This window comes from Platichthys flesus, chromosome 12 (assembly GCF_949316205.1).
Source record: "Platichthys flesus chromosome 12, fPlaFle2.1, whole genome shotgun sequence".
Lineage (NCBI taxonomy): Eukaryota > Metazoa > Chordata > Actinopteri > Pleuronectiformes > Pleuronectidae > Platichthys > Platichthys flesus.
Genome location: NC_084956.1, coordinates 11,101,882 through 11,129,759, shown reverse-complemented (window position 1 = coordinate 11,129,759; position 27,878 = coordinate 11,101,882). Strand labels below are relative to the sequence as shown.

The 27,878-nt window shown below is 46.4% G+C and overlaps 1 protein-coding gene across 2 annotated transcripts in view; it reads left to right on the top strand.

The window, feature by feature from the left end:
• Positions 1–26,356, top strand: part of slit1a (slit homolog 1a (Drosophila)) — an 87,837-nt gene extending 61,481 nt beyond the window's left edge. Inside the window, exons 11-37 of one of the 2 annotated variants that reach the window (XM_062401274.1) lie at positions 2,810–2,881; positions 2,984–3,055; positions 3,273–3,416; positions 5,045–5,208; positions 6,172–6,195; positions 9,058–9,202; positions 9,398–9,472; positions 9,572–9,715; positions 9,799–9,942; positions 10,025–10,191; positions 10,899–11,031; positions 13,104–13,172; positions 13,255–13,326; positions 13,445–13,516; positions 17,341–17,412; positions 18,615–18,778; positions 18,977–19,101; positions 19,195–19,292; positions 19,398–19,537; positions 19,795–19,888; positions 20,008–20,145; positions 20,254–20,482; positions 20,794–20,924; positions 21,024–21,178; positions 22,131–22,419; positions 22,657–22,868; positions 22,961–26,356. In XM_062401274.1, the coding sequence (XP_062257258.1) occupies positions 2,810–2,881; positions 2,984–3,055; positions 3,273–3,416; positions 5,045–5,208; positions 6,172–6,195; positions 9,058–9,202; positions 9,398–9,472; positions 9,572–9,715; positions 9,799–9,942; positions 10,025–10,191; positions 10,899–11,031; positions 13,104–13,172; positions 13,255–13,326; positions 13,445–13,516; positions 17,341–17,412; positions 18,615–18,778; positions 18,977–19,101; positions 19,195–19,292; positions 19,398–19,537; positions 19,795–19,888; positions 20,008–20,145; positions 20,254–20,482; positions 20,794–20,924; positions 21,024–21,178; positions 22,131–22,419; positions 22,657–22,868; positions 22,961–23,199 (3,583 nt within the window). In that variant the 3' untranslated portion in view covers positions 23,200–26,356. The remainder of the gene's footprint in view (positions 1–2,809; positions 2,882–2,983; positions 3,056–3,272; positions 3,417–5,044; positions 5,209–6,171; positions 6,196–9,057; positions 9,203–9,397; positions 9,473–9,571; positions 9,716–9,798; positions 9,943–10,024; positions 10,192–10,898; positions 11,032–13,103; positions 13,173–13,254; positions 13,327–13,444; positions 13,517–17,340; positions 17,413–18,614; positions 18,779–18,976; positions 19,102–19,194; positions 19,293–19,397; positions 19,538–19,794; positions 19,889–20,007; positions 20,146–20,253; positions 20,483–20,793; positions 20,925–21,023; positions 21,179–22,130; positions 22,420–22,656; positions 22,869–22,960) is intronic. The other variant, XM_062401275.1, reaches the window with a different exon arrangement.
• The last annotated feature ends 1,522 nt before the right edge of the window (positions 26,357–27,878 follow it).

The following is a 27,878-nucleotide window of genomic DNA, read 5'->3' as shown; positions in this document are numbered from 1 at the left end:
AAGTATTTATTTTGTCAGGGCCTAAAGAACATATTCTTGTTCTCAGACATAGGGTGGTATGGAACACAAGCACTCCGATGTAACACAAGCTTAATAACAGCTCTCGTCTTCCACTGCTGGGCACTGGTATTTCCCTGGTGAGTGTTGTGTCCAGTTTGTGTGCGTGTTGGGCCTGCGCGGGCAAAATTGTAAACTGCGGCTGGGATGATGATGATGATGATGATGATGATGATGATGAGGAGGAGGTGGAGGAGAAGCAGAGTGTGCCGGAATGAGGCTGAGGCTTCGCTCTCCCTTGGAGTGAACGGTGACAGACTGAGAGCTGAGACTGAGCGGGTCCGGTCAGCCAGCTGTCTGGTCAACCAGCCAGCCAGCACCAGTCGGCCAAAACCATAACTCCAACAGCACCAGGCCTGACCGACATACCAGCAGGGCGACGGAGGAAACGGAAGGTCAGGGAGTTTCTCTGCCCTTCTTTAGAGGGTTCCTCGCCGTTTTATCATTCAACTCCCGGGACAGCGTGAGGTTCAGACGAGGTGAATACTGAGCAGCTGCTATCTCATCGTAGCTCCAGTGGAGCCTCACAGGAAATTAATATTTATTCTCCCAAAAATAAATGTTTTTTTATTTCCCAATCCAAGCTGAAATTTATTGTGAACCATGTGAACTCAGCGAGGCCATATTTCAAAGTCGGAGTAAAGTTATGGACTCCACAAATCATACAAACTGGGAAAAATAACATGATAAAATATCTTATGTCATGATAACAGTCAAACATGAACATTTTCTAATTTTAAATGGCACAAAATAATATATCAGAGTAAATTGAGTTCTTGTCAAGCTAATAAAGTTCGGTTCTGGTCGCCTTTTTGCGTCATATAAGCTTTACCTGTGGCAAATGACAAATGATGGAGAAACACGCTGCTAGCCACTTAGCCAATTAGCCAGTTGGCAGTTTTTTCCTTTCACTGTTATATCGGTCACACTTAATGGGACAACAAATAACTACTGCCATTTGCTGCGTATCATGAATACAACTTTAATACATTACCTTATCATTAACATGATTTGTGCCTAAGACAACAACTCCCATGATTCCACTGTGCTCCGTGACATCATCAAACTACGTCTTTTGTTATTGTCTTGATCTCGGCCGAATCTACATATTATTTGTTTAACAAAATAAAATAATAATACAAAAATTCTCAGCACTTACAACCTGATGTGTTATCATAGTAGTCCTCAATCTAATCTCAAGGGGAATTCACTACAATCTTTTAAAGTGCAACTATAACAGCCATTTTTCTGGCCATTTCTTGTGGATTCAATCAAGCAACTCAGGATTTCCCAGTTAGTTATGTGAAAACCTAAATATCTGAGCTGAGCCAGAATCTGATTTTTTTCTAAAGAAAATACTATCAGTGACACCTCGTTGTGGGAGACGCTCCAGATTCTGGTGGTTTTCTTCAAACATCCACAAACCAGATTTAGCGGCAGTGAAAAATGTGCTGCTCTCTTCCATCTGGTCTTCCAAACACACACGACCTGCTATTGTTGCTGCTACTGCTTCTGCTTTTAGTAACAACAATGTTGGCTGGGTGCCCTCCCATGGGACAGGCCCTCACTGGCCTGTCCCATGTCCAGCAGTCTCAGTGCGAACTGTGTGCAGACAGCATTCATCTTTCATGATGAATATGGTCACTCATCTGGGTCAGGCTCTGCAGGGTTTCATTTTGGTTTCTGGCACATTGTGTGCACGGAAAATAGTAAAATAATTAGTAATGAGGCAACATTAGATAATAATAGGCTCTACATACTTTCCTGCTTGTCTGTGTATTTGTTTGTTTATTTGTGGCGCATGCAGGTATGTGTGCAATGCCTCTCCTGACCCTCCTCCTCCCATTAAACGCCAACCACACACAGACTCTTTCACCTTGTCCCAGTTTGAATGACCTACACGTGAACCAGTCCTTAAAGAGATGGATGCCGTACCAACCCTCACAACACCTACACACACACACACACACACACACACACACACATACTAGTGTTTGCAGACACACATCATTGCAGATGTTGGCTCCTTTGCCACAGTTTTTTTTTTTGTTTCCAAGAAACCTCAAGTCCTTTGCAAGAAGACAAATGGGTACTTATTTAACTGTTACCCCCCAAATGAGAAAATATCCCTCCTCTTCACCACATGATGATTTTCCTTCAAAGGTATCCAGTCGACTGGAGTTCAGTCCACATACTCCATTAACTCTCTCTCTCCATCTGTCTTTCTCTGTCCCACTGTTCCTCATTTAGTGTTGCGTTGGCTCGCGTAGACACACATGCGCACACATAAACACATAGACACATGGGCTTAGTGGTTATCCTGTGGGGAGAGGCCTGTGGATCCTATTAACGACAGCTATGTTCGGAGGCAGTCCACTGTATTTCGGTTTGGATTGCACCCCATTTTTACCCGTACACACAAACCCTGATACAACACAAAGCTGGTTCATAGGCCACAAATAATACAAGTAAATGTTTTGATTGGCTACAAGACTCTAACCAGCTTCGTTTCATCAAATCCCCCGAAGGGACACACCATCAGATATGGGAGAGCTGGAACTCATCTTCATCCAGCTCACACTACATTTGCCTTCTCGTCACGAACAGGGGCTTCACATCCACCCCACCTTCCTGTGAGGGTGATGCCCAGTTGACGTAGGGGGTCAAACCTCCCACAGGAAAAAAAACAAACGATGTTGACTTCCCCCCCCCCCCACCCCCAAAAATCTAAATTTCCAATTCTTCTTCACAGAGACCTGAGCAACAACCAGATCTCGGAGATAGCCCCCGATGCCTTCCAGGGCCTCCGCTCCCTCAACTCCCTGTAAGTGGCCCAGAGCCCAGTTTGTTTGATATGCATGTGCTGAAGTATCCACTTGGTTGTCGTTTCCCGTGTCTAGAGCGAGTCTGTGTTGTGATTTCCCAGCGTGCTGTATGGAAATAAGATCACCGACCTGCCCAAGGGGGTGTTTGATGGCCTCTACGCCCTGCAACTGCTGTAAGTGGAACACACACTTCACTCTCTGCTGACACACACTGCGAACGTACACTGGAAACCAGGCAACCTTTCCTCCCACTCAGTGAAGGAGTCATAACCTTCATATAAAGCCTGCGCATAGTTTTCTAACATGCATAATGAATGACTGTATAAAGAAACTTTGACAAGCTTCTTCCCTCCCTCCTCATCTTTTTTTTTCTTCACTCTTTTCTCCCAGGTTGCTGAACGCCAACAAGATTCACTGCGTTCGTGCCAACGCCTTCCAGGACCTGCAGAATCTCTCGCTGCTATCGCTCTACGACAACAAGATCCAAACCCTCGCCAAGGGCACCTTCACTTCACTGCGCGCAATACAGACCCTGTGAGTCAAGCGCACACGCACACACACACACACACACACGCACACACACAAGGACCTTCTGCTGCACACACTCTCTGACACATACTGAGCTGTCACCATAAAACATGAGCCAACACAGGAGTTGTTTACGCGCAGGTCTGTGTAATAACACAGGAATGGAATCATGAGGTAGAGAGGAGAGTAAATCTATCATCTTCACACACACACACACATACACGGCCAGATGGAGATCAAAAAGGCAACCACCACTGTTCCAAGTCCAAATGAAGGCCTCCTATTTTCTGATCCAATAAACAAGGCACAACCGCACGCTGTTATCAAAACGGACCCACACGGTGGCACGTCCAACAAAGTCTGAAACACATAGCGTGATGACAAATCTAAGATGTAAACATAAGACATGCAAGACACCTGTTGCACACGTACACTTTGCATAAAGAGGGGTTTAACGGTCTAAGTCTTAAAGAGGCTTCGTTTTTTGCCTGCATTCTGAAACCACAGTCAAACATACACTTGAATACAAACCCTCGCAGCCTCTGGTCATTGAAGTTGGCTACAGTAATCGGACGGCAGCACATATTCTTTAACCTGGGCTGAGAGATTTGTCGGATATGTCAGTAAGAATATTTTTCTTACTGACATATCCGCAATTCACTAGCAGCTCAACTGCAGCATCTGAATGAACCATAAAGTTTTATGTGCAAAATCATGTATAAACCTATATTCGCGAGAATTCAAGGAGAATTTTGAAAAATCAAATCAAATTCCTGGATCCATCCCATGATCCAAATTCCCACCAAAATGTAATGGGTCCTTCTCTGACCCAGACCACATCCTTCCACCAAGTTCAGTGGTAATATGTCCCATAGTGTAATACAGCTACACAAGACAAAACAAATACACACTGATGAAAACGTTAGTATTTACAGAAATTATCAAAGTGATGCGCTGTATGTTACTGGTATGTATTGTATGGGACCATATTCTTACTATTTGACAAGAGCATCAGAAGCCACATATATTAGTTTTTTAAACACAGAATACCACAAAAATCTATCATACATAAAATAAACAATTTGAAATGTCTTTAAATACTGTTAAATAATTTATGGTCACCTTATTGCTGCATGGGGAGTTGATCTATATCACTCTCCCGTGTGCATGGCAAACAGGTTAGCTCAGCTCATCCCAGGGAAACATCTGCTGTGGCTCTGCTATTGACAGACAGAGCCAGGAAAGCTGTTTCTCCCCGTTTCCTGTTTTTATGCTAAGCTAAGCAGCAGCTGCCAATAGACAGTACAGACACAGGGTTGCTCATCTAATCTGCAGAGAGTAATAAAATGAAAAAAGAAAAAAAGAAATGCCAAAATGTCACACTTTTACTCTAACATGGTGAGCTCATATTAGGATATGAATTTAATCAAATCAAAAAAAAATGGTGATAAATTATTGCTAATCTACACCTACAAAGACGGGTTATTGTGGTTCCAGGTTAGAGTTCTAAGTATATGGTGCCTATGTTTAAATATAACAATATTACTTTTTAGTACTTTTTAGCAGTTTTCATTAATGCTCCTTTCATTGTCTCTCTCTCTCTCTCTCTCTCTCTCTCACTCTCTCTCCTCCAGTCACCTGGCCCAGAACCCATTCATCTGTGACTGTAACCTGAAGTGGCTGGCAGACTACCTGCGCTCCAACCCCATTGAGACCAGTGGTGCCCGCTGCGCCAGCCCACGCAGACTCGCAAACAAACGCATCGGACAGATCAAGAGCAAGAAGTTCCGCTGCTCCGGTAGGCCGGGGCCTCTGTGTCACTGTCGTCTCTCATGTCTCCTCTGGGCTCTCTGTCTGTCAGATGTTGGTGTTTTTTATTCTACCTGTCTCTTCTCTTACCTTCTCCTCTCGGAGTGGCTTTTTTTTTTAATCTCTTATTTCTCCCTCCACCTCATACCACATGTAATGAATGATCATTCCTGGCAGAAGGTTTTACACGGCCCATCATTTGCCGTGCCGCTTCTCCTCAATCAATATCTCCCCCCAGACAAAGTTGAGGCAGAGGGGAGAGGCCTTGTTGGCTGTCTCTCCATTTCCTCTCCATATTACCACGTAGTGAGTCTGGTTTCACATGCAAACCGCACTGGGCTGAGATCACCGGGCGAGGCGAGGCTGGGTATACTACGGCTAGAGTTTCTGCACGTGCCCCCCCCCCTGCCCTCTGCCAACCTCCGGCTGCCCTCCCTCACAGCCTCCATCTCCTCGCCCACTCATCGCCCTCTGCCTGCCAGGCTCAAGTTTCCCTCACGCCCCCTTAACCCCTCAGTCCTCTGCACCACCAACCCCCCTGGGCCCACTATTGTGTTTATGCAGCGTGCTATGCTGTCTGGCAGTCTGCACTGCTGAGGTTTCACACTCCTTTACAGCCTCGTTTGTTTGGCTAGACCTGGTGAAGACGGGAGTGCACGTGTGTTTCTCTCCTTCATTTGTGTCCTTTTTCCCTTCTTTTGTTTTTCTTTCTTTCTTACTTTCCCCCCTCTTCCCCTCATGCCACTCGTTCTTAGCAACAGCCAAATATTGACCACCTCCTTTTTTTCCACCATCGATCATACACAGAGACAGTGTGATGCTTCTCTGTTTATCTGTCATACGTTGAGTCATGAGTCGTCATATATAAACTCTATATATGACTGTTCTGAAGCATAGCGTCGCCACAGCTATGCTCACTGACACCCGTCCCTCTTTCTTTTCTCCATCACAGCCAAAGAGCAGTACTTCATCCCAGGTGAGTGTAAATGTTCACACTTCCCATCACCTTTCTCTTTGCTTCAATCATCCACTCACAGCCCTGTGGCTGCATCAGGTTTTCCATTACTCACTCTTCATTTCACATTAAATTCTCCCAGAGGTTAAAGGATAATTTCAGGTTTCATTACAACGCGGGTCGTGTTATTGTAATTTTGGCCTCTGTCCTTTTGGAACATTTTATTTACAGAGCTGGGAACACGGTGAACTTGTGGGGGAAAGTCAGACGAGTCAAAGAACATAAGCAGCCGGTTGATAATACAGGTGTTCCAAAGCTTCTCAGTTCAACTTTAGCCAACTATTCCGTTTTCATTCACAACGAGGGATTTAAGACATTGGTTGCAATAAATTCTATTTTAATGAGGATGAAGGAAGGATGAACCCTTAGAGGAAAGAGTCTGCACGGAAAAAGCATTGGGCCTGTGTTTAAAATCTGTGGAAATGTTTGTACTGGTGGCAGTGGAACGTAGGTATTTAATGGTAATTGGGCCCATGAGTAGCTTCACTTATGTGTGTGCAATTTAAGGTGATATATGTGCGAGAGCTTCTGCTTCTCCTCAGCTCTGTTTTTCTTAAAGTCTCGGCAGATAGAGTCCAAAGGAAATGGCTCTTTGCTTTGGCATGAGCACAGACAGTCACTCACCGAGAGGGGCAGAAGGGGGGGGGGGGGGGGGCTGAGGACAGAGGGGAAGGAAAAGTGTGTCCCTTCTATCAGTTAACTCTAAAGAAAATAAAGCCCACCAGAGGACCCAGATTCCTATCAGCGGATGTTTCCGGACCTCTTAACAAGAGCACTTCCAAGAAAATAACTAGGAGGAGCGGTGATGTGTGTCGGACCTCTCGTGTGGGTGTGTCTGTGTGTGTGTGTGTGTGTGTGTGTGTGTGTGTGGTGCAGACGTCCATTGTCCATGCCTGTGTGTGTCTGTGTGTGTGTGTGTGCGTGCGTGTGTGGGAATTAATGTGTGCTAAGCTGAGATAAAGCTCGCCACTGGCTTAGAGAACAAATGGGAGTTCTGTGTAAGCAGAGGAAAGATCAAACTCAATTGTGATTAATGAGAATTCCACCCTCCCTGAATGATAACTAGAAAAAGCCGCCGCAAAACACACATCGGTGCACTGAGCACACACAACCTGGAGAGATCTCATGCAGGGACTCCATAATGGACTCTTAATGAGGAGCCGAGCTGCAGGGGACCTGTGAGAAACTTCTACAACTCCAGCGATGAGTCATGTTGTGCCTCAGTGACGGAGAGAACCACGTCCCTGTCCTCTGTGTTTTCTCCGGTTTCCTTTCAGCCTGCCGACAGTAAAAGTGTCGCCACCACGCACTCGTGACGCTGACGATGACTCAGGCTCACAAATCCTCCCCTGGCTCCTCAACATCCTCAGGATCAAAGTGCTGTGCCGTTACTTTCATTGCTTCCCCTGTAGCAGGAAATGCCTTGTCCCGTCGTCTGGCAGGACAACTCCTTAATGACCCGCGTTGCTGTGCACGCTCCGGCGAGCCACTCGGAGTGGGGGGGGGGGGGGGGGGGGGGGGCACATTTCCAGAGAAAAGTCCTGACCCACGCAGGCATGCAGAGGAAGTCTTTCCGTAAAAAAAGCAATTCACTTTTTTTTTCTCACTCTCCGACCATATTCTAATAAAGTCAACGATGAGGGTTTGGGGTTAGGTTTTGGTTTCAAATGCCGTTCTGTCTATTTGGACGGATCTTGGATTCTCAGCTGTAGGATCGTGTCTGGGTCGTTTGAGGTTTTCCTACTCATGGTTTTCGGGTTGGGAGCCCCACGCCGTCCCGCTGACGTCATCTCCAAACCTCAGGCAGAGAGGTGCAGTGACGTGCTCATGCAAACGGGACACAACGATATCCTGACTCAAGATTCAGGGCTATTCCCTCGAAATGGAACATACTCACACACATAAGCTCTACACGCACAGATACGCAAAGACAAGACATACACTCGCAGACACACACACACACACACACACACACACACACACACACACACACACACACACACACACACACACATACACACACTGTTCTGAGTGGCTCCAACTTCTGTTTCATTATTGAGCAGCCATGATGTAACTGTCAGCACGCTTTCTGGCACGTAACGTCTATTCATAGACGGAGGTGGTGCAGGAAAACGTCCCACACTCCCCCTCGCCGCCTCACTCTTGCTCCTCCTCTCTCTGCACCTCTGCCACTCACCTTCCACTTCTTTTCTCATCCGTCTCCTCTGTCTACCTTTTCTTTCCCCGCATGCATTCGATGTCCCTCGTGCTCTTCCTGCGTCCTCCCCTTTGACCCCACCTGTCTGCTCACTCTCCCTCCGCACCATTTCAGCCAACTCTCAGCCACCATCCTCTCTCTCTCTCTCTCTCTCTCTCTCTCTCTCTCTCTCTCTCTCTCTCTCTCTCTCTCTCTCTCTCTCTCTCGGCTCCATTGAAGCAGAATTTCCAAATCCTCTTTGGCATCCCTATCTCAATCTCCCCTGCCACTGTTCTTTTCACCCCACTGCTCCCACTCTATCACCTCTCTAAAATAACTCACCCCTCGTCTCCTCACCCCACCATCCTCCCGCCCTCACCCATTTATCTCCCTCCGGTGAATGGCAGGAGAGCTGCAGGATGTTCTCTAGGACTCCTAAGGTTAAAGATTATTTGGGGAAGCAGCTTCCCAGGTCACAACAGGATAAACCACTAAAATACAGCGGCAGTGGGAGCAGATGCGTGACTGAGCGCAACATGGGAAAGTGTGGTGCACTGGGTTGGTTCAGGGACAAGGCGGATATCATTTTATTTTTGTTACAAGAATGTTTGTGTTGTCCTGTTTAGGTACAGAGGACACCCGTGTGAACAATGCGTGTAACAGTGACCCGGTGTGTCCTGCCAAGTGCCGCTGCGAGTCCAACGTGGTGGACTGCTCCAACCTGAAGCTCACCAAGATCCCCGAGCACATCCCTGAATCCACCACTGAACTGTAAGGAATCAGGAAGAACACTCTGTTGTACACTGCTGCTCACAAAGTCATGAAAATAAGTAGAGAAAGTAACATGATGTTCCTTTGAATTTTATATGAAAGAGACTCAAAGTTGTTGCACCTATCTGGACTGTGAATACAAATGGATTAATTTGTTTTAATGGTTTAAAAATGTTTAAACTTTTCTCTCTGTAGCCGCCTCAACAACAATGACATCACCACTCTGGAAGCGACAGGAGTTTTTAAGAGCCTTTCCCAGCTGAAGAAAATGTAAATGAAACTCACGTTTCACTTTTTAACTTGACCTTTCAGCCGCCATTCTCTAAATAGTTTGAATCTCAACCTCTGACATGCTTCTGTTTCCCGCAGTAACCTCAGCAACAACAAAATCACAGAGATCGAGGACGGGGCGTTTGAAGGGGCGTCGTCTGTCGTGGAGCTTCACCTCACAGCCAATCAGATCGACTCTGTGCGGAGCAGGATGTTCCGCGGCCTTGAGGGGATGCGAATGCTGTGAGTGATGAAGAACGACACAAACACTCAACACACATGTTTCAGAATCTTTGGCTGAGGTCTCTTCTTCCCTTCTCCTTCAGGATGCTGAGGAACAACAAGATCAGCTGTGTGCACAACGACAGCTTCACGGGAATGCACAACGTGCGCCTGCTGTCTCTGTACGACAACCAGCTGACCACGATCGCCCCCGGAGCCTTCGACACTCTGCAGACCCTCTCCACCCTGTGAGAACCTGAAGTACACATACACTCTTAGCCGTGCTTTTAAACTTCGGGATTATAACAGACTGCTACTTTTCTCCTCCAGTAACTTATTGGCCAACTCGTTCAACTGCGACTGCCGGCTGGCGTGGCTCGGCGACTGGCTGAGGAGCAAGAAGATTGTGACGGGTAACCCTCGCTGCCAGCGTCCCGCCTTCCTGAAGGAGATCCCTCTACAGGATGTGGCTCAGCCTGACTTCCGCTGTGAGGAAGGTGGGTGGTGTCGAGACAAACCGCTCTCCCTTTCAGTCCCTCTCTTTCTATCTCTCCATCCATCTGAAGTTTTGCCGCAGCTTCTCCACTTTAGATGAACTCATCTGTCTCTTTCTGAAGGAGACGAACATCTTCGCGTTAGATTGACCTCCTCCTTGTGTGAAACTCCCCCGTCCCGGTTTGACTGATGAAGATTTTCCCATTGTGCCGTGCTGCTCCATAGATTAAATAACAAGAGCTGCTTAAAGTGTCTGAGATCATCTTAAATAATGACCGCTATTGTGCGACTCTTTTGTTTGCTGAATAGATTGCTTCTCAGCAGTTCCTAAGCTCCTGGTCGATGCCGGCCTGAGTGCAGCTATTGAACTGTTTGCCTTATTGACCAGTCAGCCTATTTGCACCTGAATTAATGTTAGACTTGTCTTCGGGCCTCGGGCAGCTTCCATTCTTTGCTCTCGCTGGTCGATATTACATTAGCGAGGCTCCTCTCGCTCTGTCCAGTTTTACTTTTTCGCATTTTTCACTTCCTCTTTTTTCATTGTCTCCCTGCCTCGCCATCAGCTCGAGAGATCACGCTGTCTGTTTCTTTTCCTTTCGTTTTGTTCTGCCTTTCCTGATCTGCCACCGTGTCTTTCGGTTGTTCTCCAAGCCTGACCTCCTCCTCCTCTTCGTATCTAACTCCCCTCTTTCTCCTCCTGTTTTCCCAGGCCAGGAGGAGTCAAGCTGTGTGCCCAAACCCCAGTGTCCCAGTGATTGCACTTGCCTGGAGACAGTGGTGCGCTGCAGTAACAAGCACCTCCACACGCTGCCCAAAGGCATCCCGAGAAACGTGACTGAACTGTGAGTTCCCCGGTCTTAATTATGCTAAATGCATTTGTATCGTATCAGTTGCAGTTGCAGGTATTGTTGTTCCTTTGTCTTGGCTTTTATGGCGAAAGGTCCGGAAGGGAAAACCAAAGGAGACAATAAAAAGGTAGAGAGGATCTGAGGGGGTATGATGAGCGATAAGAGTTAGTGAAATCAAAGGAGGTAAAAGAAAACAGATCTCATCATTTAGAGAAGAGGAAAGGAGTCAATAAACCCTGCAGTTATTCTCTCAGACATTCTTCTCCTGTGTTCCCTGCAACCCTCAGGGCGAGCACTGATGTCACTCTCACACTCAGAGCCAGAGTGTGTGTGTGTGTGTGTGTGTGCGTGTGTGTGTTTGCATATTTGTGTGAGGGCCAAAAGCCTGTCCACAGGAGTATAGGGGAGCAAGAGGACATTTTAATGAGCAGTTTTCAATGGAAAGGGGAGGGAGTGGAATAGGACTGGAACTTTCCAATACTGCTTCAAGTGCCTCAGTCTAGCTCTCACACACACACACACACACACACACACACACACACTGATGCGCACACATGCTGTGGAAGCCTTAAGGCCTGTCATTGTCCCAGCAGGTGTGACCAGGTGTGCCCCTCTGTGCTGGGCTTTCATCTAGTCATCTGGAGAGTTTGCTACTCCATCATTATCCAAAGTGTCCTCTCCACCGTCATTACCTATCATTACCTCTGAACCCGAGGGTCCCCCTGAGCTAACCAGCAACCGCCACCCCCCCCCCTGCTCTTCCCGCCCTGTATACAGTCAACAACAATGGCAGGAGAAAGCTCCTGTAGCTTCACTCAGAGGGAGCGGAGCCCTGAACTCTGTGGTGGCAGCCGGCAGGGTGGCTGCAACCCTTCAGGCATGATGTTGCATACATGAGCGGGTTAACACACAGATGCATGACTGCCCCCACGTGTGCTTGAATCTCAGTCACTTCAACAAGTTATACGGTGTTTTCGTTTGCAGCCTTCGCCCAGTTATTCGATCCCAGTAGATTTATATAACAATGTGTGTGTCTGGAATAAAACAAATCGATGTTTACTAAACCCTGATTTCAGCTTCAGACATAATATTGGGTCATAAAAAATGTAATCGAAAGACAAAATATTCTGCTGGTTAATGTATGTAATATTAAATTGGCTGCAGGCCGATGGGAAAATGGGTTCTGAGTGAAAAGTTTGACATCCTGAAATGACCGCCTCCAGGTCTTCTCCAAAAGAAAAACTAATCGACTGAAAGAAATGTCCAAATGTAAAATGTAATCATCATTTTTCACCAGCTTTAATATAATAGTTCATATAACAAGTTTATGTCATTCATTTGTTCCATAACAAAAATCCTCATGCATTACCAGGCAGTTTGCAATTTTTAAATAAACTACATTTACTATCTATGTAATCATGTAATCCAACAAATTACTAGAGAACGTGAGGGACTAAATATATACACAGTTAATTCTGGTGGGTTAAGGTGACATGACAGGATGATGGATACTGATCATTAAAAGTGTCTCATCAAATGATTCACTACTTCCTCGAGCACCTTCACAGTAAAGCTCATAATTCTCGGTACAACTTTTATTCTGAAGCAGCTATAGATGTGTGGCTGAGCCGGATCATGCTTATACTGCATTCACCTGCTTTCTGACAACCGCAGTAAAATAAATCCTTTTTTTAGAAATTAAACTAAGATCCTGCAACAAAAAGGTTGTTTTTATATTACAATGTTTTTGAAATTTATTGTTGCCAAAGTTAATATAAGACAGGTATACATTTTATTTTATTCTATCATTTAAAAAATGTATTTAATTCAATACATGTCTGCTCCTCCCTCTCTTTCTCTTACTTTATACTTAATACACATTTTATAACATTCCCCTAATGCTGAGCTGACCTGTTCAACACTTTCAATGAACTGTTGATCTTGTTCCAGGATTCACTCTGCACTCACTACTGTATTTGAAAAACTCCGGATCCACATCGAAACCCTGACTGGATCATTTCATGTCTCCTAACTCATTACTGAACTGTTTGTGTGTCTTTGTTCAGGTATCTGGATGGAAACCAGTTCAGTGTGGTGCCAAAGGAACTGTCAGCGTTCAAATATCTGCAGCTGGTGTAAGTTCTCGTCTCTCTGTTTCGTCTGTCTCACTGTGCCGAACAGTTCGCTGAACGTTTCCCTTTTTCCCTTTTCTTTTAGAGATCTGAGCAACAACAAGATCAACTCTCTGACCAACTCTTCCTTCGCCAACATGAGCCAGCTCACCACTCTGTAAGTCCTGACCACCCTCAGAACAAAGAGCTAGTATTTCTTCTCTCGTGCTGACAGCAGGGTGGAAATGTTATATTCATGAATTTGTGACATGTAATTATTTTTTTACACATTGCAGAATCCTGAGCTACAACTCCCTGCGCTGTATCCCCAAAATGGCCTTCAGTGGACTGCACTCTCTCCGACTGCTGTGAGTTTATTAGCGTGTGTGTGTGTGTGTGTGTGAGTGTGTGTGTGTTAAAAAGACGGCCCTCAAAGCAGCCACTTTATTTCGAACAATTGAAGTTCTTTTGAAAGGAGAGATTTAGAACCGGATAAGGCTGCTGCCTTGGAGACGACCTGAGATATTAAGGAGGATATTTTTGCAGCTTGGACTGACTACAGGGACGGTGCAGCAGATGCCGAGAATCTTTGATTGACTCCAGGGGACTGAGGCGCAGTCTAAACAGTTATGACAGCTTGTGAATTCACTCTTTTTCAGACACACACATACACAACCTCCGACCTATTTTCTCTGTTTAACGCCGGCAGCCGTGTTCTTCCGCCTCCTACAGTACTCCTGCCCACACCCGGTCCTCAGACATCTGCACAGTCTGCCTGCTCACCTCCACACATCCCCAGCTCATCGCCGTGTCGCCATCAGGGCCAAATGAGCACCCGCCCCCCCCCCCCCCCCCCCCCCCACAACCCACTGTGCAAAATCCCTCTGACACTGATTACCGGGGAATGTTTGCCCCGCTAACCATAATGGTTACGACTGCCCCCGGGTTTTCATGAAGTTATGAGGTCTTGAAGTCTGATTGTGCACACGGAGCGGCCATGAGTTCCCCGTGGATAAATTGGTCTGTGAAATAACTGAAATGTAGAATGCAAATGCATTTGGCAGATGGATGACGAAACGAAACCAATCTCTGGACCTGCATCCAAAGATACAGCAGCTGGATGCCTCACACTTTAACTCAAATGTACAGTTTAGTTCTGTACGACAGAAACGGAGACCAGGCCCACCGGTAGTGCTCCTTATGAGATTACTGTATGTATTCATCAGTGTGTTTGTGTGTGTGTGTGTGTGTGTCTTTGTGCATGTACTGGTGCCTGTACTCATAATGTTTGTCATCGACTTAGTGCCGGTTAGTATGTGTGTTGGAGTCGACTTACCCCCCCTTCCATGTGTGCTCATAGCAGGCACACTTTTTACTACTGACAACAAAGCTTCAACAAAGCCTCTTTTTACGGCGAGATTCGACTAATGCCCCCCCCCCCGATCATTACGAGACACAAAGCACAAGAGCCCTTTTAGCGTGGAATGAGAGTGAAGCTCGGTCATCATTAGCTGACGCCGCCTCGCTAGGCCGGGCGCGCTGCTTTGATCTCTAATGAAGCTGCGGCCATTATTTTCTGCCTTTACTCACTCACGCCACCTTTACTTCTCAAATACTCTAGACGCCATGTGAGGCCCTTTGCCAACACCACACACACACAGACACAAACACCATACAAGGCTGCAAACTAAACACAAGCTCGGACACACACACACACACACACACACACACACACACACAGACGTTTATATAAAGAGTGTCTGGTCTACCTTCTTGTCTCAATCAGACAGGAGTCCAAACGAAGCAGAACACTTTGATGTCTTTACTGCCGCCGTGATCAATCATACGTCTCCCATTAAATGTCAATTGGTGCCGCTGCTTTTTTCTTCTATTTTTTTTTTATTATTATCCACGTCTGTGGGGGCGCAACAAAAACTGAAGCGACAATGAGCTCCATTTAATAGTTTCGACTTAAAGACTCCGCACCAGGTTCAAGGTTCAAAGTTGGAAGCTTCATAGAAACCGCAGTGAGATGCCAAAACCGGCTCCGAGCGGAGAGCGCTCACACACCGAGGTGCCAAAGCCTTCATAAAGCTGCACCTTTGGTTTTACAGAGCAGTAAAGAGGAGAAGAATCATTAACGCTCGAGGCTTCAAACAGACCAGGGGTCTGAGCCTGGCATAGATGTGGCGCGGTTTGGTGTAAGAGAGTGTGTGTGTGTGTGTGTGCGTTTGTGATAGTTGTGGTTTGAGCTGCAGATTAATAAACTGCTAATTGGCCTGCTGGGTATTAGGTGTGAGGTGAGTGAGCGGAGGCAGTGCTAGGGTGCGGCCAGCCAGGGTCGGGCTGGGTAGCTGTGAAGAAAGAAGGTGGATATGAAAGCGTGTGATAAAGAAAGAAAAGAAAGCCAAGCCTCACACAGACGAAATCAAAACAGACATATTCTCAAACCGCTGTTGGAAACGGTGCAGGGAGAAAATAGCAGCATCACATGGTTCTCGGCATGAGAAAAAAAACAAAAAACATGCCGCTCAGACGGCTCATGTGATCGCTAAACATTATGAAGTAGTCGCAGGTGAACGAGCGCAGTCAGACAAACAAATCCATCGGGCATTTTCCGCCATAAACCATCATTGTTGCCTGTCAAGTGACAATCACGTGCAATTCCATTCAGACAACCGCGCCAAGCTAGAGATCAGTTGACATAGGAAAGATGGAGTGATGCAACGATGTACAGCTGTAGAGAGGAAAAGCAACACACGAAGAAAAAAAAAAAAGTCACACAGCAGAGAGACGGCCTGAGAGAAGGTTAGTGGAGGAGCGTATCGAGTTTCTTCCTGGAGACTCTCTGGCTCCTTTCTCCCATGAGATCTTTGCCTGGCTGGCACACAGCTGCTGGCTCCGTGCCCCCAGTATCCGAACTGCTCTCCGACTACCACAGCCCGGCTCCTCGCTCCACACTAATGGCCATTCTCCCCTACACACGGGCCAATTAGCGTGTTGTCTCAGACGGATACGCTGTGTGTATTTTCCCCTTTCGTATCTGAGCGCGGCTCCGTATCCGTAACGCTCACCAGCTTTTGCTCTTTGTATCCCCCCCCCCCCCCCCCCCCCAACTCTTTCACGGCTTAGCGGTAATTCGAAGATCAAACATCGAGGGAAGTGAGGCTTTAAAGTGTTTATACATCAGTTGTCTTCATCCAGGCATAGAGAGCACATGTGTCTCGTGTTGGTGCCGTGGACGTTAACATTAGCGTGCGGTCAGCTGAGGGCTGGAGGTGGTAATGACCCGCTGGATTACAGCAGCCATCCGTCATCTCGCCATTAAGCTGTGTCGGCTCGTCACCCCGGACAGTAGGCAGACGACTGCAGGCAAAATAACAGTTCCCAATGTGAAAAAGAAAGCATGTGCACACAAACATTAATACACATTTGTAAATACACATGGATACATGTTCAGCTGCTTCGAACAGAACTCGCCTAATGCTTTTTTACTGTCCTACATGTGGTACAACCGTGTCACCCCCCCCCCCCCCCCCTCCCTCTGTGCCCTTGTTGGCCCTGCCAGCCAGACACATAGAAACCTGACACCAGTCTTTTCCAGACTCACACAGCCCCACATCTCTGCCAGTTGCACAAGGCTCGAGCAGAAATACAAACCACCTACCACCCATTTAAAATGCCAACACAACCCCGAGATATTCCTCGCGCGTTTCCCACTCTTATCTCTGCTTCTTGTTGTGTGAAAAACAAAGTGTGCCGTTCGTTTTTGTGATGGATCGATCGTTTTTTTTTTTAAGATGATATATTCAAGTTAACACAAAGATAATAAGTGATTCCATTGGGAAAGATCAAACCCTCACACTTCAGAAGCTTAATCAATTATTTTTATGGTAATCAAAATTGCTACCTCGAGGTTCTGTTTTTGGATCACGAGAGAAACCATTACATTTGGATCTGGATCAGGGGGAAATCCAGGAAATGTATTTCTTTAACATTGCAAGATTTCATTTTCGTTGATTTTCTTCAAATAAAGATCTGGATATTGTGGATTTAAAAGTGATTTCGTAAGGGGATTGTTTTTACTAGTTTACTTTTAATTTTATGTCAATGAACAGAGTTTTCTCTTGTGATGAAATATGTCCATGGTCAAATTGTTTTTTTAACATCTCCTTCTTCCATCACTCAAAAGGTCTCTCCATGGCAACGAAGTCTCAGAGCTTCCTGACGGCATCTTCAATGATGTGGCCTCACTCTCCCACTTGTAAGTCGTGCCCCACACACACACACACACACATACACGCACACGCACACGCACACGCACACGCACACGCACACACACACACACACACACACACAACTGTATGCCCCAGTGCCAGCCTGAGTTTGTTAAGTCTACACACACGTAGACTCACACACTTTCAGACACCGAGGGGGTCTGTTCAGACAGCCGGAGAGCGTGGCTCACAGTGGGCTGTGTGTAGTCCTCTTTGGTGGGCTCCACATGAGTCGAGCCCTCCCTCAACCAGCCACAGTCCTGTGGTTAGAGCAACACACAGACCCCACTACTGTCTCATCTCCCTGGGACATCTCCGAAACACATACGTTCACTGACACACACAGATTCTCCATGGTCTGTGGACTTAAGAGTTTGTTTTGGGTTGTTTATTTATGTCTGTGATTTTGCGTGTGTTCGTCGGGGGGGTGCGGTGTGTCGCCCGTTGCCTGCATGTACTCCGGAACTCGTGTAAAACTAAACACACAAGTACCTTTGCCGTGTGCCCTCTGCCACACAATCCCAGATATTCACATCATCCCCTTACAGCCGCTGATCGATAGACCTATCAGTGTCAGAGCCGGAGAGGAAGAAGGGAGGACGGAGAGAAGCAAACAAAGACTTTTCACGGAGAGAAGAACAGGGAGTCAAGGCTGCAGGAAAACAGGGTGGAGGGGAGGCCATTGATCTGCAGTCACACTCAAGTGGCTTTCATGTTAGCAGATGTCAGGTGTCAGCTATTGGCCCAGCCTGAAAGATGAGCCTGTGTTTCGCCGTAATGGAACAGCATCGATTCAGGAGTGTTTGTGCATCCAGCGGGAGGACAGAGCGCCATTGATTCACGGCCACCATGACAGAAGTGGTTAGGAGTGCCTTCTGTTCACACCTTTGCCTATAATTGAGACGCCCTCCTCCACATGATGTATGGCACAGCATTGCATCCAGCATTGAACTTTGAATCTGTTTTGTTCCCGGAGAGGCAGAGTTTGAGCCGCTCAGTTCACCAACCTGAGTTTGCAATGGTTGGTTTTACGAAAGGGTGCAGAGACACCTGCTGGTAAAAGGTTGTACTGCAGGGGGCATGACCGGAATATGTCACTGAACGCCTGTATCTAAAGTTGAACAGTATAACTCAGCTGTCCTACATTACACCAGTTCATTGATGAGTTTATTTTCTCCCGCTCCCTCAGGGCGATCGGTGCCAACCCGCTGCACTGCGACTGCAACCTGCGCTGGTTATCGGACTGGGTGAAGACAGGCTACAAAGAGCCGGGGATCGCCCGCTGTGCCGGTCCGCACGGCATGGAGGGCAAACTGCTGCTCACCACACCGGCAAAGAAGTTTGAATGTACAGGTGAGTCATTCACTGTGTCTCATTTGAGGGGCTGTGTCCCTCGGAGGACATGGTCTCGATGGAGGCAGTCACTTTCAGCTATTCAGTGGAATTGAGGCGTGAAACTAAAAACATTGGATGTGTTGTAAATACAGAATAAAACAAGTAGCACCAATGAATACAAACCCTTGATGCTTATCGGCCTTGTCTTTTCCTCAGGAGATGTGGACACTGCTGTGTTGGCCAAGTGTAACCCCTGTCTGTCCAGTCCCTGTCTCAACCAAGGCATCTGCCACACTGACCTGGTGGAGATCTACAGGTGCAGCTGTCCTCCAGGGTTCAAGGTCAGAGCTGCACAATGCTGCCACCCACAGTGGGTGAGTGTTTGCATTTGTTTATAGCAACAAAATTAACATTACCCCCGTTCTCTGTCTCAGGGCAAGACCTGTGACAAAGCTCTGAACGCCTGTGTGAGTAACCCGTGTTCCAACGGGGGAACCTGCCGCGTGAACGAGGATGAGGAGGGAGAATACAGGTGAGGAAGACGAGCTTTGAAAGGAATGCGGCGAAGAATGGGAAATTGTAATCCTCTCATAAGGCTCTTGACATGATAACTTGATGAGAACACATGTTTTCACAGTTGCACGTGTCCCCTGGGCTTCGAGGGCCCCACCTGCCAAACCAACATTGACGACTGCGAAGACAACGACTGTGAGAACGGAGCGACCTGCATCGACGGAGGCAACAACTACACCTGCTTTTGTCCCCCATACTACACAGGTCGGTGCACGGAACACACCTTGGGGAGTTGAAGAGACAGATTCTGCTTTTTACACGGGGCAAAAACAATTGCAGTAATTTTTGGTTGTCTTGCCTTGAAATACACAAAGCCATCTAGTTTTCTCTCAATATGCTCTATGTCAAATTGATCAGGCCAAAATAAATACAGTATAACTTTCTTATTTCACTGTTTTTGCAGTATGATTCTTGCTCTGTGTGTTAAACAGTTTTTTTTTTAAATATTTGTATCTGTGTAGGGGAGATGTGTGAAGAAATGGAAGACGTGTGCGCCCCAGGACGAAGCCCCTGCCAACACCAGTCTACCTGCCTCATCACCTCCACTGGACCTAAGTAAGACTTTGCTGCCAGTACAACAGATACATAGAGACAATCTTAAATGAATGACATGTAGACTTGAGTGGGTTTCTCTGCGTTCAGCTCGGTTCTAGAACTTTGTTTGTGTGTTGCAGGTGTGTGTGCTCTCCTGGTTATGTCGGTGATGACTGCAGCGTAGACTATAACGACTGTGAGGAGCATCGCTGTCAGAACGGAGCTCAGTGTGTGGATGAGCTGAGCGGATACTCCTGCGTCTGTCCTGAAGGCTACAGGTGAGAGGAGCGGTCGTGTTACACACCCAGGCTTTGTTTTAGTCTCCTCCCCCTTTACCGACACCATCTTCCCAAAAAATAATCCCCTCACTCCTCTTCTTCCTGTAGCGGCCAGTTGTGTGAGGTTCCCCCGTCCCCCCTGTCCCTGTGCGAGCTGGCCGACTGCCAGAACAGCGCCCCCTGTCTGGAGGTGGGCGGACGGGCCCTGTGCCAGTGTCCCCCAGAGTTTGGGGGCCCACGCTGCGAAAAGCTGGTCAGTGTCAACTTCATCGACAGAGACTCCTACCTGCTGCTCTCCGACCTCAAGAACTGGCCCCAAGCTAACATCACCTTACAGGTAACCACAGATGGTGTTAATGCGTGATGAACTCCAGAGGATGTCCACAGAATTGGGTCTGGACTTGTCAAGGGAGGATCTCCTGCTGTCTTTGTACCTCTCTGGAGATTATACACAGGGGCTGGCAGGAGAAACTCCGGAGAAAGTCCAGAGCCTCTCAGTTGGACTTTAGCGTTTCAACATACAGCTCCTCTGGAGAATGTCCATAGATTATCCGGAGTTCAGTTTATGTCTGAAAGCAGCTTGTGATTGATACTGATTCTGAGACCTGGAAAATTCTAACTCCCAAATCAAACATTTTTTGTCCGCAGGTGTCAACAGCAGAGGATAATGGCATTTTGCTGTACAATGGAGACAGTGATCATATTGCAGTGGAGCTCTACCAAGGTCATGTCAAGGTTAGCTATGACCCCGGCAGCCAGCCAAGCCACGCCATCTACAGGTGAGGTGCCACATATTAAACGAAAGGCTCAACTTTACTTTTCACCTGTGGCTGATTCCAGACTATTATCTAACATCGGATCTTTCTGTTTCTCTCCAGTACTGAGACTATCAACGATGGCCAGTTCCACACAGTGGAGCTTGTGACCTACGACCAGATGGTGAACCTGTCCATCGACGGGGGTCTCCCTACCACAATGGACAGCTACGGGGCGGTGCGGCCCCTCTACGGAGAGGCTCCACTATACGTGGGGGGTAGGGGCCCTCTCCAGAACACACCTCCCTCCTCTGCAGGCACTCTTATCTACTACACTACTGTCAATCACCACCCCTCCCCTCTCGCTTTGTCACCACCGCAACCAACCCTTCCCTTTAACCATGCAACCCTGTCCCACCTCCACCCAAACCCTCCTCTTCACCAACTCCATACTCACCTTCATTACTGTGTTGGCTAGGGGCCACGTATTATTCTATTGTAACTGAATAAAAAGATAAGCGTTGAGCAGATGCACACAATGCAATTGTAATACATGCATAAGGTGTTTTGACTGATAAAAATGACAGATCATAACTTGTAGACGATAATAGATATATCAATAGTTTGTTACTAGAGCATTTTTTACAGTGTGCAAAGTCCACCCTCTAGTGATTACTAGGAGAACTACCAGGCACACAGTCCTAAAACATTGTTGTATTTGCATTGATTTTGCTTTCACCTAATACGATTGGGTTTTTTAATGTCTTGATAAAATTATAGTTGACAATATTTGAAAATTTGAACTTGATTTTTAACAGATCTTAAATTTGTGGCCCTGCAGCCCTGCTCTCAGGGTTGAAATGACACTTTGCTCTGGAGTGGCTCACAGTTTGTCTCAGTGCAGTGATGTGAGGTGTTGTGTTGTGTTGTGTTGTGTTGTGCTGCTCATTCATACAATACTACAGGAGAAATTACCCATACTCCTTTGCCTTTTCTTTCCTCGCTTTCAAGCCTGATGAGCCCTTTGGTGCAAATGCAAAAAAATCCAAATCAGTCAAAAAGCAAATTTTGTTTGAAAAGCTGCATCTGCACTGGTGGGACACGCCTGTTTGAAAATGCCCTCCTCCATTACACTCATACCAGCCCTCTGTTCGCTGTCTGTCTGTAGCCCAGTGTGTACGTCTTCACACGTGTAAACCATCTGTCACTCTTCTCTCCCTCCTCCTCCAGGCATGCCATTGGATGTGAACTCTGGGGCTTTCCGTCTCTGGAAGCTGCAGAATAGCTCCAGCTTCCACGGCTGCATCCAGAACCTGTACATCAACAACGAGCTCCAGGACTTCACCAAGACCCAGATGAAGCCCGGCGTGGTGCCGGGCTGCGAGCCCTGCAAGAAGATCTACTGTGTGCATGGCATCTGCCAGCCTGATGGGGTCCAGGGACCGGTGTGCCACTGCCAGCCGGGCTGGAGCGGCCAGCAATGTGACCAGCCTGCTAGCAACCCCTGCCAAGGCAGCAAGTATGTTAGCAAGTGCAATAGAATTTAGATTGTCCTGAAAGTATCTTACTGTACATTGGTTTCCAACTCAAAAACTTAAAATTTGAGCTCTAGTACAGTACTTTTACTTTTACTGTTATATTGTTATTCACCACTGATAATTAAGAATCTTCTTCAGTGGTGAAACGCCATGGTACTTCTCCTGATTCATCCCTTTTTTGAGCTGGAAGTTTAAACGAAATGATTGTCTCTTACCAGGTGCGTCCATGGACAGTGCATCCCACTGGACAGTCAGTCTTACCGCTGCGAGTGTTTGGAGGGATACCGCGGGGCCCTGTGTAACCAACAGGGGGAGCTGTTCAACCCCTGCCGCCGCCTGTCCTGCAAGCATGGCCGCTGTCAAATCTCAGAAACAGGGGACGCCTACTGTCACTGTGAAAGTGGCTACACCGGGGATCTGTGTGATGCAGGTTGGTTTTCCCTGATGTCGATCTCGTCCTATTAACAAAATTATGACCAATGAGTAATCACTAATAACTTTGGGGTGTTTCCTGTCCTCCAGAGTCTGAGTGTCGAGGGGAGCCCGTCAGAGACTTCTACCAGGTGCAGCGAGGCTACGCCATCTGCCAGACAACACGCGTGGTCTCCTGGGTGGAGTGCAGCGGGGTGTGCGACACGGGGACCTGCTGCGCCAGCCAGAGGATGAAGCGCCGGAAATACACCTTCGAGTGCAGCGACGGAACCTCCTTTAGCGAGGAGGTGGAAAAGACCATCAAGTGTGGCTGCGTGGGCTGCATGTAGCACCGTTCGCTCACGTTTCCTGCCGCTGCTGCAGAGCAGAAGAAAGATAGAAAGGAAGGAAGGAAGGAAGGAAGAAAGAGAGGACTGGAGGAAAGCGAGGGAAGAAGAGAAAGAGAGAGATTATAAAGAATATATATAAAACCTCTATCTATATATTATGGACAACAATGTTTGTAAAATAGGACATTTCCTCCCCTTCCAAGGGTGTGTGACCTACAGTAACACAGAGAAACATCTTAAGCAACAATGTAGAAGTGACAACAACGGCAACCAAACCAGTGTATCTGCGACATTGTTCCAGGGGGTCCGGAGATTTCAAAAGGTGTTGCATTCAGAGCGAGGCATCCCTCCATCCCAATACACCCAGCGTGACTTCCCCACCCATCTGTGAGGCCTCTGACAGCCCAGTCACCATCTTCAATCTTTACTTCGTGGAGGCAGCGAGGACAGCGGCGTCCGGCCTGGCTGAGAAATGGCGAGAAGCGAGGCAAAGACGGACAAGCAGAGAGAAACCGAGGGATAAAAAGAGAAGCTGGACCGTTTTGACTTGGCAAAGCTATCTTGAGTTGAGCTTGGCTAGGGTACCTGGACTGGGCTGGATGTGGTTTCGGGGCGTTGAGTTGAAGTTGTTGTTGGTTCGGTGTAGCAATTTTTCTGCCAGGATCCAGTCATCCATCCACACACATGCACATGTAGAGGCGGACAAAGAAACGCTAAAGAGTTGAGAGCGGCACATAATCCAGTGCGGATGTCGTGGCTTCGACGCCACGTGGTCTGGGGTCACAGTCGTTTCCTGTGAGGTACCGTTACATAGAAACAAAAAAAAAATAGAGACTGCACTGACTAGCAGCACTGAAAACTACAGTCCTACACCTCTCTGAAGTACATGATCACACATGCATGGCATAAATAAATTTATACACAGTCTTACCATTTGTTAAAGTGAGAGGGGCTCGTGTGGCTCAACAATCAATCCTGTTCCGTACGGCGAACCAGTCTGGCGCTAGCGATTGTCGGTCACCCAGCATGCATTGCCTCAGGGCTAGGATGATTCGCCCCTTCACAGCAGGGGCCCATTCAGCCCTGCTCTTCTTGATGCTTGCAGTATTAAACTTGTGCAAAGCTGTTGCATGTGTGGAGAGAGTTTGCCGACTAATATGTAGAGCTTCTTAATATCACTATAAATGTTACTACGAAAACAAACGGTTGCAGAATCAACTTCTGTATTTTGTGTATGTCTAATTTCTCATAATGATTTGTTTTTATTTTGTTATATTTTGTTATATTTTGTCTCATGATGCAACCTAACTCCTTTAGTTTACCCTCCACCCCAAAATCCCTCCCCGACAACCCTTTATATAGAAATGCCTAACAGATTCTAATATATATATATTTGTATTTCATTTTGGTATAGTATTTTTCTATGTTAAAGAGTAAGTCTGTCTCTGGAAGCTTTGGGGGCCAGTGGAAAGACGTTCACTCGGTTCCCTCTGTGTTTTTGTTTGTTGATCTCACTTGCTCAAACAAGTTAATTAATTACATTAATTGGCCAAGAGTAGAGCAGAAGGTTGACCTTGTTGTATAGGAGGCAGTATTGGTCTAGAAATATGTTTAATATTGTATATGTTGTCTTCCATGTGAATATTACATCTAATTCATGAGATTCTGTGCTTGTTTTTATTTATTTTATCTAAAGGGCGTTTTTCTTTTTTTTTTTTCCAAAGGCATAAATGTTGCCGACTTACAAAATATTTTCTAAAATTTCAAAAAAGATGAAAAAAGGTAAAATGACAAATAAATAAAAAATAGCATAACAAAACTGTAAGGTATCGGTAACATCGCGTAGCGGCGAGTTACGACAGTTCTCTCCTCGCCGGCTCAGACCTTCTTCATTTGCTGCAGGAGCTGGGATCACGAGACGTCCCCCCCTCGAATTCACCTTGTAATTACCATACCACACTTACAGGCTTCTGATTGTTTTCATGCTCATTCCGTCGATGTGCTGGCTTGTATTTCTATCACTTTCATTTGAGCGATGTTCGCCACAGAGAGAGGGCCTTGTTTTTCCTGTTTTTAAGTAGTCAAGCTCAACTGATCATAAGCTGCTGTCAAGCCAGAAGAAATAGGATGAAGTTTCCTCTGAGGACATTGGTCATGTTACACTTCAATCATCCTATATCTGTTGGAAGAGGCGACCAGGTGAAGCGCTACCCGCCTACAGCTGACAGATAATAAACGAGAAAGATCTGGACATTTCAGTGTCTGTCAGTTCTTCCTGGCTGTCCACATGAAAAAAAAAAAGAATAAATGGTGCCAATTACAGTACACAACAGTCATACCTGAATGTATAAATGTGTATAGATAAATATGACCTATGCTTACTCATGAAGTGGTAACTTTTAGCTGTTATTTAGTTTCCAATGTAAGATATAGAAATCACATACTGTTGAAGAAGTGACAGTCCATCAGGATGGCTCGAGGCATCGCAGACTGTGTTGATCTGAAGGTTTCAGGTCTCTTTATAGTGTGAGAGGCTGCAGACTCCGGTCTCAGCTCGGCGCGGCACCACGCCACAGAGCTCCGACTCATGTTGCTACCCATGTTGACTTTGTTTTCCATGCTGTTGATGTGATCCCAGTGGTGTACAATAACATTAAAAAGTAGATCTCATAAAGGATACTGATGAACAGTCACTGTAGCTCTTAAGCTATGTGCCTCCTAAAGGTGCACGTTTGGTCCAGTGTGGCTTTCGTTTCATGTCTCCTTTCCTTCCACTGCACTGACCTGTAACTGGACCGGTGCGTTCAACTTCCTGCTAGACATCTTAGTGGTGCTTGTGCTATATTGAGATGTAATTCAAGTCGTCCGGTCACATGACCGGAAACACCGATTATTTCCATCATATGAACTATATACATAAATATGTTATTGTAAACAACACGATGTCTCTGTTGTATTGAACCAGTGCAAAAACTTAAATATCCCTGGTCGGGCTCTGTCTGTTTGCTTTTTGTTTTTGTTTTGTTACAGGATTGATGGTGGGATTGAACAGAAAAACTCCCAAATAATACTGAATGTATGTAGTGCCACCGACAAAATGTTTACCAAACCTCCACTCTTTTCATTAATTAAACTTAAATGTGTGTGCTTTTAAGAACCTGTTGTCGTTTTCTTTAATGTCTTCTCTGTAATTTGACTTGAAAGTTTAAAACTGAAGTTTATCTACTCAATAGCGCTTGTGGGGGAATTTGTTTTTCAGAGAGGGACAAGCTCCCCGCCAAAAAGTTAACAAATCCGTTTTCAGACATGAACTCCGGTGGTTTCCTTTCACACATGAACAACGCAGCGGGATATTCTCTAGAGAGATTCTCTGTGACAAGATCACAGCAGCTCCCTGGAGTGTTCAGGCGGGGGAGGGGGAGGGGGGGGGTGCAGCAGGCAGGATGTAACGTATGAAATTACGCTGTGGAGATCACATGTTTTTGTTTACAGCACATCAACATCTGCATCCGCCCCTTACCACAAAAGCTCACTGACATCTGCGCCGATGTCTTTAACATGTTTGGATCCTCTTTTTCACAAAGAGATGTTTTCTTCATTATTGCGTTCATGTTAGAAACCTCATCAGCACACCCACTCGCTCGTGGTGAATCCTGCAGAGGATCTCTTACTATTTTATCACAAAGGCTCAAACTGGAAGACCCTCACAGACAGCCCTTTCGGAGAATCTGAGGAGATTATCCGGAGTTCAGTTCTTTGCAAGTTTGAAAGCAGTGTGAATTCACAGGCTTAACATGCACTTGGTCTAATAGACTATCAGGTACCTCCTAATTTGTGATGTATTTAAAAGTATGTATCTTTCATGCTGGCTCAGAAGTTTTTGCCGCGTGGGAGAATTGATGGGAGGGCAGGGAGTTAGAGGGAGAGACGTTGGCTGTGAGCATTTAAACTTCTCAGTCATCATACTCACTCACACTTCCCACGGAGATCATATTAACCAGTATCCATCACAGATAATTGCCTTAAATTCACTTAAGTAAAAAAGTATAAATCAATCCCTGCAAGGACTTTTTTAACAGGTTATGAAACTGTCTTATTTTAAAATTGCTGCCTCTTTATGACCTTCAACAGCCAATTAGGCAATCAGGGAGAAAATTGGCTTTCTCTATAAACTATTCTTGAAGTGTGTCACCGATTACCGTATGAAGGTCAGGTTGGAAAATCCTTGGTTCAGGCAGAGGGACAGGAAACAGAAGAAGGGGCTCTGCTAAAGGCTAACCCATGCAGGCCAGCACTACCGCTTCTGTCCACAGAGGCGCCAAAGTCAGCGAGTTCCTTGTGGCAAAACTATACTTCCTATTTGCTCCCCCCTTCTTACTGAGGAAAGTTGCTGAACAAAGGAGCTTGGAATATCAGCAGCGAGACAGCCATGAAGCTCCTCACTGCAGGAGCTCACTGTGGAGTCGCCTTCTTCTGTATCTATTAGATGAAGCTACAAAGTGTCACTGAACAGTCATTGCTTTAAACCTCCAGCTATGCTCACATTCTGACAGCTCAGCTCCAAACAGCAAATAATCTGAGTCACTCATTTGTTTAACCTGCCTTTTTGGTTGCTGGTGGATAGAGACTATAGGAATCACCTTTTGCCTCATGTTTGGTTTTTGAGAGTCGTCATTTAC